The 17,898-nt window shown below is 38.7% G+C and overlaps 2 protein-coding genes across 5 annotated transcripts; one reads left to right on the top strand and one right to left on the bottom strand.

Annotated features, from left to right (window-relative positions):
• Positions 1-85: 85 nt before the first annotated feature.
• Positions 86-3,764, bottom strand: alkbh4 (alkB homolog 4, lysine demthylase). The gene is made up of 3 exons (XM_044371316.1): positions 3,631-3,764; positions 1,518-1,706; positions 86-1,328 (listed from the first exon to the last, which is right to left on the bottom strand). Exons 1-3 carry the CDS (start codon positions 3,745-3,747, stop codon positions 807-809), a joined length of 828 nt encoding a protein of 275 aa, XP_044227251.1. The 5' UTR covers positions 3,748-3,764; the 3' UTR covers positions 86-806.
• lrwd1 (leucine-rich repeats and WD repeat domain containing 1) lies at positions 3,690-17,620 on the top strand. 4 transcript variants are annotated; one of them, XM_044371313.1, is made up of 16 exons: positions 3,690-3,770; positions 6,113-6,199; positions 6,412-6,646; positions 7,256-7,375; positions 7,538-7,684; positions 7,788-7,880; positions 8,107-8,478; positions 8,799-8,916; positions 9,005-9,114; positions 9,680-9,890; positions 11,706-11,778; positions 12,092-12,235; positions 12,918-13,021; positions 13,971-14,132; positions 15,733-15,842; positions 16,547-17,620. In XM_044371313.1, exons 2-16 carry the CDS (start codon positions 6,120-6,122, stop codon positions 16,697-16,699), a joined length of 2,232 nt encoding a protein of 743 aa, XP_044227248.1. In that variant the 5' UTR covers positions 3,690-3,770; positions 6,113-6,119; the 3' UTR covers positions 16,700-17,620. The 4 variants fall into 4 exon arrangements, with proteins under 4 accessions (XP_044227248.1, XP_044227249.1, XP_044227250.1 ...); XM_044371314.1 differs by having other exon boundaries at positions 3,713-3,766; XM_044371315.1 differs by lacking the exon at positions 3,690-3,770 and adding an exon at positions 4,452-4,543 and having other exon boundaries at positions 8,802-8,916.
• Positions 17,621-17,898: the final 278 nt, after the last annotated feature.

Raw genomic sequence — 17,898 nt, 5'->3', positions numbered from 1 at the left:
TCCTCTTCACGCCTTCACATCACAGCCGAACATGAGCACGCCGGTGAATGTCGAGTTCAAGGTCACAACTGCAGTAAATGTAAAATTACATTTAAAGGCAAGTTTATTTAAACCAAACTAGTTTAGCTTTAGACAATCAATAAAACCTGATATACAGGATTGTTTTGGGAGACAGAACTTCTTTTGATTCACTTTCGTGGCTTTGAGAGTTTTTATTTTAAGTCAATTCATATATTTATATATTACCAATAATAAATCATATGACAACTGCATATTCAGGTCGTACACAGTACTCTTCAGTACTACTGAAACGGTGCATTCAAGTCTCAGGAAAAACTAGTCCCTTGAATTCCCTTCGACAGAATGAAAGTTACAATATTAGTTGACTTTAGACGGAGAACGTCACACAGGCACAGGACCAAAACCCACATCAGGAGCCACATCTTATGAAGTTCACAATTTATGACAGAATATATAATGAGTCACAAGGGTTGTCCCTTTTTAAAAGGCCACTCCATATGCTGCCAACAAGTGTGGCTTCTTTCTTCTTCTCCTGGTAATTTGCAGTTTCCCATATCCCAAAGTCCACTGGTCAACTGTAATTTCGGAGTGGGCAGGAAGTGGTGATGACAGTGCTGTGAGTCCTCTGAGACTGTCTCATGTGGGGAGAAGGCATAGGTTTAGCCTCCTGGCCTTCAGTCGTCTGACGGGAACTTCTTTGTTCCATTTAAGGAGGTCTGAAATAAGACACAGCTCAACACATATCCAAGTAGTCTCGACTCTGGTGGTACAGCTTTAAGATTGGCCTATACCGGAGCTCCTTGGAAGCTCAAAGCGGTGTTCAACAGCTGAGCTCCCAGCTCTGCCTGCTGCCCTCCAGGTAGGAACTCTGCAGACAGCTCTCTGTAGGTGCTGCAAACTCTACGCTCATGAACATCCATCCTATGAATGGCGTGTTTCCATCTATGCCGCGCCTCGCCATATAACACTACTAAACATCTGCGGGGAAGATGCACAGCTACGTGGACTTCCTCCTCTAGTCCGACCTCTGGGAGACCTTCTTCCAGGGACATAGTGAGTGTAGTATCTGATAACATGTTGACGGTGACCAGACGTTCCCCCCACAGCCAGGAGTCGTCTAGGTGAGGGTCGATGGCAGAGCCTCGTTCAGGATGGTAATCCAGATTGCATTGCTCCACCGGTTGGAAGTCTGCTAGACTTGGCTCTCGCTGCATCCGGAGAACTACTTTATGGCTCAAAGCAGGGAGTCCGCTGAAGCTGCCAACACGCACTTTCCTTTTCTTGAAGTTCACTTTTGGGCCAAAGTCCTGCAACAAAACGAGACGAGACTTTTGTTCATTTCATACATAATGATTTATATAATCTATCTATTATACATCTTTATTATTACATGTCTTGGTGTTGCACATGTATGGAATATAATAATAATAATTTGGATTTATATGTTAGAGTTAGACATGCATGTTGTTTTCATCAGGCCATGTGTTTCACATAACCTGTTTCCTTCGACCAGACTGGGATTGATTCCACACATCCTGGTCCATGGTGCTTATCAGCTCCTCCTCCTCCTCCTCTGATATGAAGTTCTCCCAAACGAAGACACCAGGGAAGGGGAAAGATGCCGGCTCTGCATCTTTGCGAATGGCAAGCTTCGTCTCAGGATTGTAGAGAAAATGATGCACAGTCTGTGATAAACGAAAACAAATAATAATGTCTGTATGTCTAAAGTCTGCACTACATTGAAAAGGCATAGCGGTCCCTATGTTGTCACTTCTGATGACAAGCCACAATCTGACAGTGTAGAATTCAATCTCTTTCTCAGACAGCTGGGCGGAGGGAACAGACTGAATCATCACATATCTGATCCAGATTTGGGTCACACTCCTTCTGTCCCTTCTTCTAAGAAGTATGACTCAGAACTTTCAGCAGCACTTTCTATAGTAATTATGAACACTGTGGGGTCAATAACTTAAAGTAAAAGGCTGACTTTATTCTACACTTTTATTGCTTAAGTCTAAACCCAACAATGCGTTAGTCTGTCTCTCGGGGAGTAACCGTGTCTGCGGCTAATTTTCAGCTACAGATTAATAAACATTCGGCGCTCCAGTCAGTTTTTATAGCAACAGCAAAGTGAATGTGGGATCCTTTCAAAATAAACCACAGTGGTCGTGATCATGGTGATAGTGGAAAATATAATCTAGTACAACTGAGTGACTCGTTGATGTGTTTTTAGTTGTTTTTGTACTGCAACAGAGCTCTACAGCACAGAGTGATAAGCTATCAAACAATACTTGTTATTCAGATCCATTTGTTGCTGCTCTTTTTATAGAACGTGTTGACAATAAGACAAGTATAGAAATCTTTTTTGTTCCTTTTGAATTTTAGATTCACCTTGACAAAAATCAGCTTCTCTTGTTTTTTCTGTCATCAGCTGTAATTATCCAAAGCACACATTCACACACGCCCCATTGTTGGTATATCGACGCCACCAAGAAACATTCTTATCTTGTTATAATGAGGAGAATAACCAGTAAAAGGCTGTGGAGAATCCTCAGTGTAGAAAACTCACTGACAGTGTACTTTAATCCATGCAGCCTTCTGTGTCCCTCCAGCTGATCACTGAGAGATAAAACTGCCTCTAGGAGGTCAAAACATTGTTTCTTCTCTACGGCCCGACCCATTAACAGATAACAATGTACAATGTTATACTAGAACTACACTTATCTACATTTATTTGACAGCTTTAGTCACTTTTCAGATGAAGATTTGACACAATGGATAATATAACAAGCTTTTAAAATACAATAAATTGTTAAAGATGAAACCAGTGGTTTCCAACCTTTTTGTCTTTTGACGTCTTACAAAAAGCAGTGTGTAGTCGGGGTCACATTTCACATGTCTATGAGTTGTTAACAGCTCCACCAAATAGTGATTTTTCCCTCTAAACTTCTCACATGCTTTCATTTCAATAAATGTTCAAATGATCCAATATTTCAGCAGAAATCAAAGATTAGAGAAAAAGTCCAAAAACTGAAAACAGATTTGTGTATCAGAACTTTGTTTTTTCTTCTTTCCTCTCCCATTAATCATCTCACCACCCCTCAGATTTATCTGCTGACCCTTTGGAGGGGCCCCGACCCCTAGGTTGGGAACCACTGGACTAAACTAGCTAACTGTATATAAAGTAGTGTAAACTAGCTCCACCTCCAGCAGCTACAACAGTAACATGCTGCTCTAATACTGATGCTTCACTATAAATAATCTAATGATGTCATATATAATAATAATAAAACACTACTTTTACCGCAATACTTTAAGTATATTTTGATGCTAATACTTATGTACTTTCTACTTAAGTAAGATTTTTCATGAAGGACTTTTATTTGTAATGGAGTATTTCTTTTTTATTGCTGTATTGGTACCTTTACTTCAGTAAATCATATGTATACTTCTTACACCGCTGTAGTTCAGTAATAAAGTTTACGTACAGGATGGAATGTCCCGTGAAGGCATCCGTAGCTAGTTGTGAGTAGCGCTAGCAGCAGTTTAGCGTCCATATTCTGGTACTAACATCGATGAAAAATACAGTTTTTAACCATAAATGTTTACCTTTGGTACATTCGCTTCCAAATGTCTAATTTCTTTCCACTTTTCACATAGAAGACACCGCCGAATGCCTTTACAAGCACAAGGAGCGACACCGTCAGCGCTGCTAGGAGCCATCATACCTGCATCTTCTTCTACTGTCGGTAACAAAGCTTCTGTAATAGATCAATATCGCCACCTAACGGACCGTATAGTTTTTATTTTTATATTTATATACTGTATATTTTTTATTGTATTGTTATCTACGTTTTTAAAGATTATTTAACTCTTTTTTGATCAGAAAACGAAAAGGTGATGAAAGATCTGTTTTAAGATTTAACATTTCAACATCAACATGCAGGCATTGCATCTGTATAATACATATAGGAAATAATCCAACCTATAAATAATACAAGAAAAAAAAATAGACTAAGAAATGAACAAATATGGATATAATAATACAGTATAAGGACACACGTTTATAGAAAAAAATGACAGACAGGAAATAAGTTGGTATTTTGGTATATAGAATTTAGTTATTACCACAACACAGATAGAAAACCATGAAAACCACAGAGCACATACACAAGAAACAAATGGACGCTCACACAAGCAAAAAACCAAATGAATTAATACAATTACATTATATAATCACTTTGAAAATAAATAAAATGACATAAATCAACTATCAGCTACCAGATATATAATAAGTGATAAGTTTCACCAATCTTTATACAATTGTACAAATGTAGGTTTTAAGATATTTCCGATTTTAAATTGATTAATATTCATTAGTTTAATCATTAGTTTTGCCTCAGAGGCTGAACGGAGGGTAAAGAAGCTCAGTTATTTAAACCACGCCCACCGGAAGTACGTAGTTTCCCCGCGAAAGCTCATTTCTGCGGTAGTTGTGTTCACTCAGGTCGCTGGAGTCCCTGTAAGTACTTTTAACTGTAAATATTAACAAATTCATGAACCTAATGTGTGTTTCTGAAAGATAAACGATTGTGATGCGCGCTAAAACTCAATAATGTTTGATTTATTGTCTGTTATATTAACGTTTAGCCTCGAGATGCAAAGACATGGCAGTTAGTTCCTCCAACGTGGTTAAGTTAGCTTACTGAGCGTTAACCTCTGTTGTATGTAAGAAAAACATCTTTCGAGCGTATTGATACAAGTGAGATAGGTTTCCTCAACAAATGCAGACAGGTACAAGCTAAAAACAGGCATTCAAAGGTAAGGAAACACTCTGAAAAGCTGGTATTGTTCGAGCTGTAAAAACTACAGTTGTGGGTGAAACTTGTGTTGTTGTTTGGTTGTTGTCTGTGACCATTCTCAGGTAAATGACCTCTTCTCTGTAGTATTATACTTATTTATATTTCTGATATACACCCATCATAAATCTTAAACGTGTGTTTTTATTAGAGGAAACTTTTCATTCATTAAGCAGATTTCATACAACTTTTTTGGGAAATTTTTGCTGGGTTAACAATGAAATGGGGGGAAAAAAACAAAGCAGAAGCTCCTTAAACAATGTATCACGCATGTGAGTACAAAGGAGAACAATCAGACTGTAATCATTATATGAATTTAAAACCAAGGAGAATTGACAAGAAGTCATACTTTCATTAGCTGTATACATGAAACCCTCACAGAACAGATCTTTAATATATTTATCATCACAATAACCAAAAAACTACCACCAACAATATGCAGATTCCAGATGAGTGAAATGCTTTAAAACCACATGCTGTGATTAACTTGTATGTGGAAACAAGGGAGCAGAGGAGTAGAAAGCCACTCCATGCGGTAAAAGCGTGAATGCAAACTTGACTGAACTTCCTGAAACAAAGAGACCAACATCAACAACTCCAGGATCAATATGTCTTGTATCAAGAAATATTGCAACTCTATCCACTATTGTGTAATCAGTAATATTTACAAACAACCAGTTTAAAGTCAAATGCAAACAGCTTTGCCTTGCTAGACAAAAGACTAAGTAAATTAAAGGCACAATGCAAAACGTGTTTACATTCAGCGTGTCTAACCGTTACACGTCGTGTCCATCCTCGATACTTAAGAGTTGTGTTTCAATCCTTATAAAACTTTTGCAAAGCCAGTTTAGAAATATTTTGAGACCTGCATTGTTTACATTCATGTCTGGCACATTGCTATGTTTTTTTTTTGGTGTGTTGCTGCCACCATCTGGCGGTCAGTGGAATAGTGTGAAACTGTGGGTGGGAACGTGTATCACCTCGCCCAGTTGCTTGAAGAGCTCGTAATGTAAAAGCGTAGGCGAGGTTTGGTCAGTACACCTTCACGTCACTGTTACAGATTCAACAAGCACATTTCTGACCATTTGAAGCACAACAGACGTGAATCTTTCAACCAGAAGAGGGCATTGAAATAAGATATTACCGCTCTGTTATAAATTTACTCACCTGCGTTCTTGCTTCACAGTTGTTTCTTTGATATCTTCATTTATGAATTGTCGTCTCTCCTACAGATAAACAATGGAGAAAATAACTGAGAAACTGTTACTGGAGAAAAGCTCTCCAAAAACCAACAAACTGGAGCAAATCAAGACACTGAAGTAAGCTTTTATTCATTTATTTGTATTATGTAGTAGAGCTATGAACACTAATGAATGTTTCTTATAAACTTTCTAGAACAATGTAATTAAAATGTAACATGAGTCTTAATTGCAATGATGAGATTAAAAGAAAAGTTGTCGCTAAGGTCATTAAAGAACAATTTTAATTCCTACTATGTGGAAACACTGACTTCGAGCTCTCTGTCGTTCAGTCTGTCTCGACTGGGGCTGAAAATCCAGGACTTACCAGTCAGGCTGCTGTCTCGCCTTCAGTCCCTGGAGCGGTTGGATCTGTCTGGGAACAGACTGCAGGAGTTCACCAAGAATCTGGAGCTGCCTGCGCTTCGCTACCTGGACCTGAGCGACAACCAGATGGAGGATGTTACCACTCTGGAGTCTCTCAGCAGTCTGGAGGAACTCAAGATGGAGAACAACCTTTATATTACTGTGAGGACGTGATTTATGCTTTTGTTTACTGTTTATAATCCACAGTTTGTTTCTTTTTGGTAGAGTACTGTTAAGACTCGTCATATCATATCAATAATATGTTAAAGGACTACACCAGTTCTCTAGTTTATTCACTACAAATTATATCTCAGTGGCTCAGTTGTTTCACTCAGGTTTGGTTCCCTCCACTGGTTGGTGCATTTGAAGGCCAGATGGAGTAATAGATCCTTGAGTTTGAAAGTTTATCAGATGCCAAAACCCTGCAGAGCAGATTATAATATTACGGGGAAAGATTTCACTGATCTGGAGAGTTAGACTTTCCCTGTCTGGTAAATGCTCACGCACCCACTTATAACTCAGGCTTTTTGTTATAAATTTGTCGTCTCCAAGGCCAAGCTGAGGTAACCTTAATGACATCACTGTGACATCATCAGTTATTTTCTCAGACTCCAGCCGCAGATCGTAAAACTGTTTTCACAGGCACCGTAATACTGCCCATAATTAATAAACTGGAATTAATCTCATTCACAGAATTGTCGTGCTGTGTCGTGTATTTAAGAAGTGCTTTTGAGATAAAAATGAGATGACGATGTTACTTCTCTTCATCAGGTGAGCGATAATTACAAGCTGATGGTGTTGTTGCCTAACCTGAGGATTTACAACAGTAAAGATGTCAGCACTACTGCCAACCACCTGCGCTACGTCTACAGTGAGAACCTGCAGACCAGGGTACGGGACTGACTGCTTGTTTCAAGTCTTTTGCTAAGAATAATTTAAGTTTGGTTACAATTTCTCTGTAGTGTTTGTAAAAATAAACGAGGCAGTATAGCACCTTTTTACCCCACAGGCTGTTGCTGTTGTCAGTGTTTAAACTGTCTTTGGTTATTTTAGATCTCTGCACTTTGGGAGAAGAGCTTCAGTCTCCCGGATCCCATCACAGCAGAGAAACTGTCCGCCCTGGAGACAAACTTTGTCAGCACTGCCCGCCAACAGGTTAAATACGGACCCAATTCAGTCAGCGACTTCACCAAATGGAGGGTAAGTTTAGGATGTGAGAGACGTTCTCAGGTTTTCTCAGGCTAAACGAGAGGCAAACTGATTAAAATGCAGCATAAATATAGTTCATTTTCTCTGTTCTTAGGTGGAAATTATGGCCAAGGAGTATCTGCGCTCTCTGACGGAACAAAAGGATGAAACGGAGAGCAAGGAGTCGACTGACACTAAAGAGAACTGTGTAAGACTGAAAGCAGTGACACTGTTGGCTCTAATTAGAAGTTTTTTTTTTTACAAAGAACTGGGCAATATTGATCAAATTAAACCTTATTTTTTGATCCAGTACCACTATTAATATAATAAAGTGATGTAGTTGTGTGTTGGGTAGTATGATCTAGGGATAGTAAAGGAATTATAGGATGTTTTTAATCTTCAAGTTTGTTTTGTGTCTTTGCTTCGTTAATCAGGAAGTTACAACACCCGCCAAAAGGAAGCAAAGTGTATTAGTAATGGACCCCGACATAAACCTGACACCTCGCAAAAAACTGCGTGAAGATTTCCCAGCCTCTTTAGTCGAAGACAGTCCCTGCAAATCCAGCCTCCGCCTCAAACACCAGACAGTAACCCAGGCCGACACCATCAGGATGAGCCCCCGAAAAAAAGATCAGCCTCCCGCAACCCCCACCAGAGGACAGACGAGGACGGAGACGCCCGGGAGAGGTTCGAAAACGCGGCAAACGAAAGAGAACGGAGCTCAGGTTAAACAGAAGGAAGCTGTCGGAGCTGCGAGGCTGCAGAGAGACGCCGACGCGTTGCACACAATAAAGAGCAAGACACAGGTAATGTAAAACTATTCCTGATGTGATTTAAGATTGTGGGACTATAAAATCAAGTTTGTGTTTCCTATGAACTTCATTGACAATTTTGACTCACACAAACAGATTTTTTAAACAACCATTGGCCAGATTTTCAAGGAACATACTGTGAATATTCAGGGTTCCCAGAGAAGAAATCCTAATGTTTTTGATGAAAATTTTGAAATATCCACTTGCAAAAAAGTTTTTTTGATTGTAGAATAATGAAATCCTGTAAATGCTATTCTCGTCTTCAGTTCAGCCGCATGTCTGTACATCTTTGTCCACATGTGTCCTTCCTCCAGCAGCCGGTGTGTCTGAAGCCGGTCCACGTCCTCCAGTGCCACAGTAAACAGGACAGCTCAGAGGACTTCTCTACCCAGCTGTGGGCCTGCGCTTTCCAGCCGCTGCCAGACAACACTGGTACACATTTAGAAAAACAGTTATTTCATTAACTCTCCTACAACCAGAAGAAAGATGAAATAAACTTTGTCTCTTCTTCTATATTTAGCAGGCAGTGGTGGAGGAAGCCGCTTGGTTGCGACCTGCGGTGGAGACTCTCTCTGTGTGATTGACTGTGAAACAGGGATGGTGATGAAGAAGTACAAAGTTCCCGGCGAGGTCTGCTCCGTTTATTCTCCGAGTCTACGCTAGCATAGCTCTCAAGGCTGTCTTGCTGTCTTGTCTTTGTCTTTGCTGCTTTGGGTGCGTTTCCATGTAAAGAAAAACTCATTGAAGTCGTATTTTCCATCCTGTTCTGTCCTTACGATGAATCATTTGGAATCGCTGTATTCACCAGGAAGGAAGGATTTAAAAAAAATTTGCAATATTTCAATCGATCAATTAATTTTTATTTGTATATTTAACACCTCTCGCACAGGTTAATTGCGAATTAATCGCACGAAAAAATCGCGTCCAGTGTGTAAAGGCCTTTATACACACTAGAAATACAAATTATGGAAATGTAATGTAAACCAATATAGTTTATAAAAGGATTTTATAAAAAAAAATCTCATAGTTATGAGAAGTTTTCAGATTGGATTCGTCAATATTATGTGGCAGTTGTGATAAAACTGTGGTAATGAAGGGTAAACATCGAGTATGAATGGATGTAATTGAGTATTCATATAATAATATAAGCTTGAGATGTTTGTGTAACGTTCGTTTCTTTCGTTCCTCGCGACAGGAGTTCTTCTCCCTCGCCTGGTCCACGGTGTTGATGTCCAGGGGGGGCGGGGCCTCGGCTCAACACTGCAGCATCCTGGCAGCTGCTGGGAAGAGAGGGCTGGTCAAACTGATCCACCCCAGAAACAACGTGGCCTACGGGGAGTTCAGAGCCAGCCGCAAGGCGCTGTCTGTCCTCCGCTTCAACCACCACCAGGGAAACTTCCTGTACAGTGAGTCACGGTTATTCCATACTGATAAAGAAGCAGCAGCAGTATCAGATTGTTTGACGCCTCCTCCATTTCAGATATGCAACATCAGACAGATTAAAGTGAAATTATGAAAGATTTAAGATAATTCTGCTTTATTACAACTTATTTTTCTGGTTTTTGCCATTTCTTTTAGTAGTTCACTTTTTCATAAAAGCATGAAATGAATGCGACCAATTTGCTTTCCGACATAACGTAGTTATGTATATCGCATTATATCTCCTGAACCAAACATAACATAACACAGAAAAAGTGATGTCTACCCCCATGTTTTGATGACCAAGGATTACAATGATACCATGTACAACATCATAAACTGTTCAGGTGAATAGTTAATGGTGAATTCATTGATGCTGTGAGAAGGAAATCACAGTAGAGGAAAACCGAGGCTAGACTTTATAATATCATGTCCGTTGCATGCATGTTGTGTAAAGTTTTAAAAGCATTAAAGCCTCTGGAAACGTGGCTTGAAATTGTAAAAATGCATATATGATATCAAAGTTGAGTGTCTCATTAAGCATCCACAAAAATCTGAATGAAAATAAACATTCATAATTACTAGAAAACTGAGCTCAAAAACAGCTCATTTGGCTGCTCAAAGCATTTCTCAGGACTGTGTGGGCGCATCCAGATCACATTTGATTGACAGCTCACTTTCAGCTCAAAGTACCGTTTTTATTTTCTATTCATTCACTAAAACTTTTTGCTGATATGGAATAAAATACTAAATCTATCAAATGGATCCTACTTGGTTGAAAGCTTGAATGATCCAGTAACTAACAAACTAGGTTAGACCACTTGACACTATGTTTTTATTTAATTATACCTCCTGGAGTATGGCGCTAATTGTTTTAGCATCTTCCATTCACTTACATGAAACGGTTAGCATTAGCTTTTCTATTCAAAACTTTTGAGCTTATTATCAATTACCCCCAGTGGTCTACTAGTTATCTTGACTAATCGGCTAACTAGCAGACTAGAGTAGACCACACATATCTGTTTTTATTGAACTATACCTCCCAGACTACGAAACTAAGTGTTTTAGCATCTTTCATTTACTTACATGAAACAGTTAGCATTAGCATTGCTATGCTACACTTTTGAGCTACTTATCCACTCCGTGATTAATACAGATTTGGATGGTGTAACCAAGTCTGCTCGTTAGCTTAACACAGTAACTTTCAAACCACATCAGGCTAATTTGAATTCTCATTCTAGCTAAAAGCAAAGAAAAGTTCACTGCATTGTTTTCTCATGGGGGAGATGAGAGTAAGTGTTGTGAAGTCAGCTCGGCCAGATAGCCATGTCAATCATTTTTCTCCTAAATATGACTGGGCAGGTATTTATTACGTAATAAATTCCCCAGTTTAGCTCCGCCTAACTGCAACCCAGTAACAAGTTAAGGGGAGAGACTTTCTAAAGAAACACATAGACTATGTTCTCATACTTTTTAGGTGTTTACTATATGCACATTAGATCCCAAATTACATAATTAATAGCCAATCTTGGATTTGCCTTTCCAGGGGCTTTAATGTCCAATATATGACAATTTGAACATCAATATAGCAGCAAACAAGTATTTCCTATGTAAAGATATAATGGAGTGATGGCGTCCTGAGCAGAGAATGAAGTCACACTCCCTCTGTGTGTGTTGTTATCCGAGCTTCTCTGTTCTTTGCTTTGATAGCCGGTCCAGCTGCACGTGTTTATTTATTATAGTAATAAATAAAAATCTGATTGACTTCAGTACATGGTCTCACCAGTTCACCTTTTCTGTAGCGGGATCCTACGATAACAAGATAGTGATGTGGGACATCGGTGGAGTGGACAGCCAGTACAACTACAAAGTTGTGTGAGTATTTCTGCTTGAACCAGGCGCTCTTATTCCTTCCTACAAGGTGTTTTTAGCATTTCCTCTTTAACAGAAATTGCAAAATTTCCCTTTTTATAAAGTATTATTTTGACATAACTGGGTGTACGTGAGGTGCCAATATATATACATGGCAGGGGAAGTCTTGTGACATTTTATTCTGCACATTTTGCAACTTCATTTTCAGTATCTTGAAGTAACTTTGGGGTTCTCTGCTTGAATTAAATGATGTAATGGGTCCAGCAGGGTAGAGTAGATCTTCTGACCGTGATGTTTCTGCTCTTTGACCTTCTAGTCAGCTGCTGGTGTTGGAGATCAGCGCCACCCCTCTGCACATCTGCCTCGTCCCCACTTCCCCCAAAACACACCTACTGACTGGCTGTGAGGACGGCCTGTACTGCTTCAACACACAACTCGGTACCAACAACACCACCAAGAGGTAAAAGGCATCCGCAGTGTGAGAGTGATATTAGGATAGACAAGTTAATTTACAACAAGGCAATTCAAAGTGCTTTACATCGAGCATAAATGGCATCAAACACAATTAAAAAGACATATAAAAACAATTAAAACGTGTTAAATTTGGAAATAAAAAAGCTAAAAAGTGAATAAGACAGATAAAACGAGAATAAAAGTACAGTGCAGTGTAAAATATTAACCCTTAATGTGGTTTAATGAAAGGCAGCAGACAGAAAAGTCTTCAGCTGTGCGGCAGCGTCTGAATCAGCTGCAGCTGTCTGATCGATTTTTTTTTTAGGGAAACCTGTGAAGACACCATTACAATAGTCGAGTCTACTGAAGATAAATGCAGGACAAGTTTTTCCAGATCCTGCTGAGACATAAGTCCTTTAATCCTTGGATAGTGGGCTGACTTTGTAACTGTCTTCATGTGGCTGTTGAAGTTCAGGTCCATGACTACACCAAGATTTCTGGTTTGGTTTGTAGTTTTTAACATTATTACTTCCTTGGCTCCAAAACCAGTTATTTCAGTTTTGTCTTTGTTTAATTGAAGAAAATTCTGGCACATCCAACCATTGACTGGCTATTGGTAGCCAGTTACTCGACCCTGATAAATGTGGACCAGCTAGTATCATATAGTATGATTTTTTTTTTCTCACTAGGTCTAAAGAAATGGAGATAACTTTCCCCATATATAAGAAGGAAGACAAAGACCATGACTACCATACCATCGACGGCTTGAGTTTTCTTACTGATGACATAGTGGGTAAGTGAGGCTCTTTCTTATAATATACCAAGGTACCACTGTAGTTTCTTTTACAGTGCCTTTTTAAATGTATGCCCATTGGGGGGCACCATTGGGCACCATTGGGTTACGCTGGATGTAATTAGGATTTTTAGGCATGCCATGATCCTGACTGAAGTATAGATATCCATGGTGCCCAGAGGATGAATCATAGTGTTTAACGGTATAATGATCACCAACAAACAGCACTTTGTTGACAATAATTTAATCAAACCACAGCTGAAAAGTTTTTATGGAGCTCTATAGAGTTTATTTTCCCCTCAGCTGTGCTGTATGTTGGTAGAGAGCGTCTCATGTGGCCACCAAATAAAGTCAGATGCAACAATAACGCAGATCAAATTTGATGCTCAGGTGAAACTGAGCCTGTGAGTGCCCTGTTACACCAATGTTCTCACTAAATATCATGAGTAGAAGACCACATGATGGCGCTATAATTAAGTTTCATGACTCCTAATGTACCACATGCCAATGTATTAGTGTATCTAACCATATATTTGGTTACTATTATCCAGCTATAAAACAAGTATCAAACTCTTGAGTGATTGAACGTCATGTTGGCCATGGCGCGTTACGTTAAATACTATATCTCTCTAAAGAAGATAGAGATATTGTATTATATGGTCTTAAATCTTAAATAAAGGTTGTTTCCCTGAAGGAGTTTCAATCTCCATGTTGTTGCTTGTGTTGATGTGTTTGTTCATTTGTAGTTTTGTAATTTCAGGTCTAATTAGTCAGAATTAGGACTGTTTTGTCTTTATTTCAGTCTCAAATTGACATAAAACTCAAGATGGTAAAAAGGTCTTAAATTTCATCTGCTAAAACCTTGTTCTGCTTCCTTTTATTTCCTCTTCTCTTCTTTTGTTTTTCTTATTATCCTGGGTCATTATGGTCTTCTGTCTTTGTCTTCTAGCCTCTAAGAACTACATGCATGGGTCCATTTACCTGTGGAGCTGGAGCAGGACCAAGGCTCAGCGGCCCGACAAGAAGAACAGAGAAGTGTGCGCCGTGGTTCTGGCTGAGCTGCAGTGGGCCAACACTGAGATTCCCTACCTGGCTCTTAACACCTGTCCTGGTGAGTCCGTGTCATTTAATCAGTACATTTCTTAAAATATAATGATGAACATACATTTTTCAGTACTTCAGTACCACTTGTTTACCAAGACAAAGGAAAGAGACGCCGCAGAGAAACAGTTTTTCAACCGCACGCTTCTTAGTTTGTCGATTATCTTTATCACCGTTTTGATACTTTGAGTTCATATAAATAATTTTCTTTCATTTACGTTAAGCACTTTGATTTGAACTTGACGTAAGGCAGCCATAGATACACATTTACATAACATATTCAAACATCCTACAAGCAAAATCATCTTACGGGAAGAAGAAGAAGAAGAAGTAAATGTGTGTGTTAGATCCAGGTATCATCGGATAATTCGTAATTCATTTGTAATTCAAAAACCCAAAAAAACGGTAAATCTGTTATTTGTTTCAAAACAAAAAAACGTTTTTGGTGTCAGAATCAAATAACGAAAAACTAATCAAACCGGCCCGTTTTTGGTTTTTGCCGATTCGTTTTATCGTTATTCCTTCTTGGATTGAATATCGATCAGGTCTGTGGACATCAAGCCAATTCGTTTTTGCGTTTGAAACCAAAAACAGAAGTCACGTGGTTTTTTTCCTTTTTTCATTTTAAACCAAAAACCAAAAACTAAGTCACGTGATCTATTCCTTTTCAGTTTCCCAACGTAAATCCAAAAAAACCAAATTCAGAAGGCCGTTCAATTTTGGTTTAGAAATCAAGTATTTTTGTCAGTTTTGTACGATAGCGGAAGCGACTACATTAGCCTACCCATGATCCTCAGCGACCGTTGCTATGGTGAAGTCTTGCCACAACTCACCAAGATACAAAATTAGCATTAAAATATATAATACTGTATATAGCAGACAAATAGTTGATATTTAATAGTGAATAGTAAATGTAATATCATTAAAAACATACAAAAAATAAAAATAAGGCTCTATAAACTACCACAAAATGAGAGCTAGAACATTAAAACATAAAATACTCAGAGGTTTATTACACTTGCAGTAGAAAGGGGGCGTCAAAGGCTTTAGAATATAACTTCAGACCAGATTACCTGCAGTTCTTGAGAGGATAGTTTAATCAAATCGATAGTTCTGTGCACGGAGGCCGTTGGTCTAATTCTCAGGTGACGATGCATCGACAGCAGATGCCAAAAGTGGCAAATGACAAGAAAAGGTTATTTCATAGCCTTTTTTGTGTTACACTTCAGCTCTTTTTTTTAATTTTTTTTTTACATTTGATGAAAATATTGTAACTTGTGTGCGAAGAGAGAACTGTGAGTTTGAGAAAATCTATTTCCTGTTATGTGTAAACGGTGCAAATATGATCTAAGTTGTTGTTGCATATGAGCAGGCCAGTTGTAAACCACCTTTCACTTGCTTTGAGAGTGATGTGACCCAGTTAAAGATGTTATTTATCTCTGGCTGTTGTCTGTAAATTCACATTCATTCACTGTTCTCTCCAGAACAACGTTGGCATCAAATGTCTGTAATTTTCTCAGCTTTGTGTTTTAAGTAACAGAGGAAAAAAAAACCCCATCTGAACCCAGCTTGATGTTACACTCGGTGTGTTTTCATTCCTCTCTTTTTAGGCCAAGCTTACATAGTGTGTGGTGATGACAAAGGCAGACTGTGGACATACCATGTCACTAATCTCCAGAAAGAACGTTTCCAGACTGGGAAACCCATCGCGCCCACTGAGGTATCCACATCCTCTAAATGTCCAGTGACTTTTAAAAGTTTGGTAAACACTCTTTAACGGATAATTCAGTTTTATTACAACTTGGATAATATTTCTCATAGATTAATCGAACAGTCGATCAACAAAAAATGAATCGATTAATCATTTTTTTAAGAGAAAACGTCAAATGTAAATGTTTTCTGGTTTCTTTAGTCCTCTATGACAGGTGATGTCATATAGATAGATGAACTGAATACACTTTGTGGGTGATTGACATTTTTATGACATTTTATGGACCAAACAATGAAACAATTAATCGAGAAAATAATCAAGAGATTAGTCGATAATGAAAATAATCGTCAGTTGCAGCTGTAGTTGTTTCCCCACATCTGCCCAGTATTAAACTGGGATTATTCTGTGATTGTCTTTTAATGACTCTTAAAGCTGAAAGGCTTCTAAAGTATCACTGTCTGACTTTATTAATGAACTTTGACTGTATTAAGCTATTAATTAAAAATGACTTTCAAGATGTGTTATTGTTCTCTATCTTTAGTTACATGAAAGCACAATAGAGAGATGTATTTATCAGAAACATGACACAGTATTTTGTGTGCATGTTATCCTTTCCATACTGGGTAAAGACCAGTATTGAGATGTACAACCAGCCAGTGAAACTCTCGCTTCGTTCACCGCTCAGCCGCTAACGTGTTCTTTGTTTTTGGCAGGTGTTGGAGTGGCCGACCCCGGTGAAGAAGGGCCTCGGCCGGGTGGAGGGTCCCTCCATCAACAGCGTAGCGACGGACCCTGAGCTCCGCTACCTGGTTGCCCTTAGCGACAAGAATATGGTGATGGTGTGGAAGAGAGCGGAGTCGTCCTGAGCAAACGCCGGCTGTATGACTGTAACTCCTCGGTGGAAGTTCCTACACATCCGTTGGATTTTTGATACAAATCTTTAATGTTTTTTCTACTGGAGAAAAACTGTTGAATGAAACCAAAACGTTGGTGTTTGTGAGTTTTCAGGAAGTCTCCCAACATGCCGCTGTCTCAGCTAAGAGAGACGGACTGTAGTGATCCTGATTGTGATCTCATTTTCTTCACAATTTGTGTGAAGGGAAGTGACTTTTCTGATGATGTGAGATCTATCAGAGCAAGTAACAACAACAATATTCTTTATTTTCTATATGAAAATATATCATGTGGAGTTTGGCAGAGAATTTTACTTTTTTTTTTAATGTATTTTGAAATATCATCCAAATTCATAAAGTCCAACCATAAAACATTCATTCATTCAGTTTCACAAATGATGAGGTGAATTATCCAGTGTGACATATGACTCAATTTACAGGAAACTGGTCATAAAAAAAGGATATAAACCTTTGAAACAAACCACCAAACTAAATTTAAGTCGACATAATTACAATAATTCAACATGAGCTGCAAATGAGACTCAGATGATTCGTTTTTGATCTTGTTTTTTTTAGTCTCTGTGGTTTTGTTAGAGGCTTTTGCACAATTTTATTTCACAGTAATTGGATAAGATTTGTGACGTGTACCTGAGTATTAAATTGACTTGTACTCAGCCGCAGTAAAGAGCTGCTGACTGTGTTACTGTGCTGCTACAACTCGTGTTTCCTTCCCTTCAGTATCAGAGTGCAAAACTACTCAACAGTAACAAACCATTCAGTCATGTTCAAAGAACCAGATTAGCTGGACGGGGAATATTAAGATACTTTAAGATGACTAAACTTCATTTTAGTCTGGATTAGTTGTAGCTGCTCAGTGGATCACATGACTATGAAGTGAAACCCACAGAGAATTATCACCTGACCGCTGTTCTCCTCACTTCTACAGAGTGTTTTATCTTCTTTCACTTCTTTGTTTTGGTTTTACAACCCACAGCTTTACTGTTTTGACTAACTGTACGCTACCTGGCAACCAGGCTCTGTTAGCATAGTTTAGCATTTAGCAGCTAAAGCGCCAGATATTTCCCTCTGGAGTTGTGTTGAAACAAAAACAGCCAAAAGGAGAGAGAATTAAATTTATAAACACAACTGCACAACTTGCATGTGTTGCTTTG

Source organism: Thunnus albacares, chromosome 13, assembly GCF_914725855.1.
Source record: "Thunnus albacares chromosome 13, fThuAlb1.1, whole genome shotgun sequence".
In the NCBI taxonomy this organism is placed as follows: Eukaryota; Metazoa; Chordata; class Actinopteri; order Scombriformes; family Scombridae; genus Thunnus; species Thunnus albacares.
This window is presented reverse-complemented; position numbering and strand designations above follow the sequence as displayed.

What these genes read in the sequence shown, in the direction of transcription:
- alkbh4 (XM_044371316.1), bottom strand. Translation starts at nt 3,747, where the DNA reads ATGATGGCTCCTAGCAGCGCTGACGGTGTCGCTCCTTGTGCTTGTAAA. An exon ending in TGGAAGCGAATGTACCAAAG is followed by an intron (nt 1,707 to 3,630) that starts GTAAACATTTAT and finishes CGTTTATCACAG; the next exon opens with ACTGTGCATCATTTTCTCTA. An exon ending in AGTCTGGTCGAAGGAAACAG is followed by an intron (nt 1,329 to 1,517) that starts GTTATGTGAAAC and finishes GTTTTGTTGCAG; the next exon opens with GACTTTGGCCCAAAAGTGAA.
- lrwd1 (XM_044371313.1), top strand. Translation starts at nt 6,120, where the DNA reads ATGGAGAAAATAACTGAGAAACTGTTACTGGAGAAAAGCTCTCCAAAA. An exon ending in AGAACAACCTTTATATTACT is followed by an intron (nt 6,647 to 7,255) that starts GTGAGGACGTGA and finishes TCTCTTCATCAG; the next exon opens with GTGAGCGATAATTACAAGCT. An exon ending in ACCAACAACACCACCAAGAG is followed by an intron (nt 12,236 to 12,917) that starts GTAAAAGGCATC and finishes TTTTCTCACTAG; the next exon opens with GTCTAAAGAAATGGAGATAA.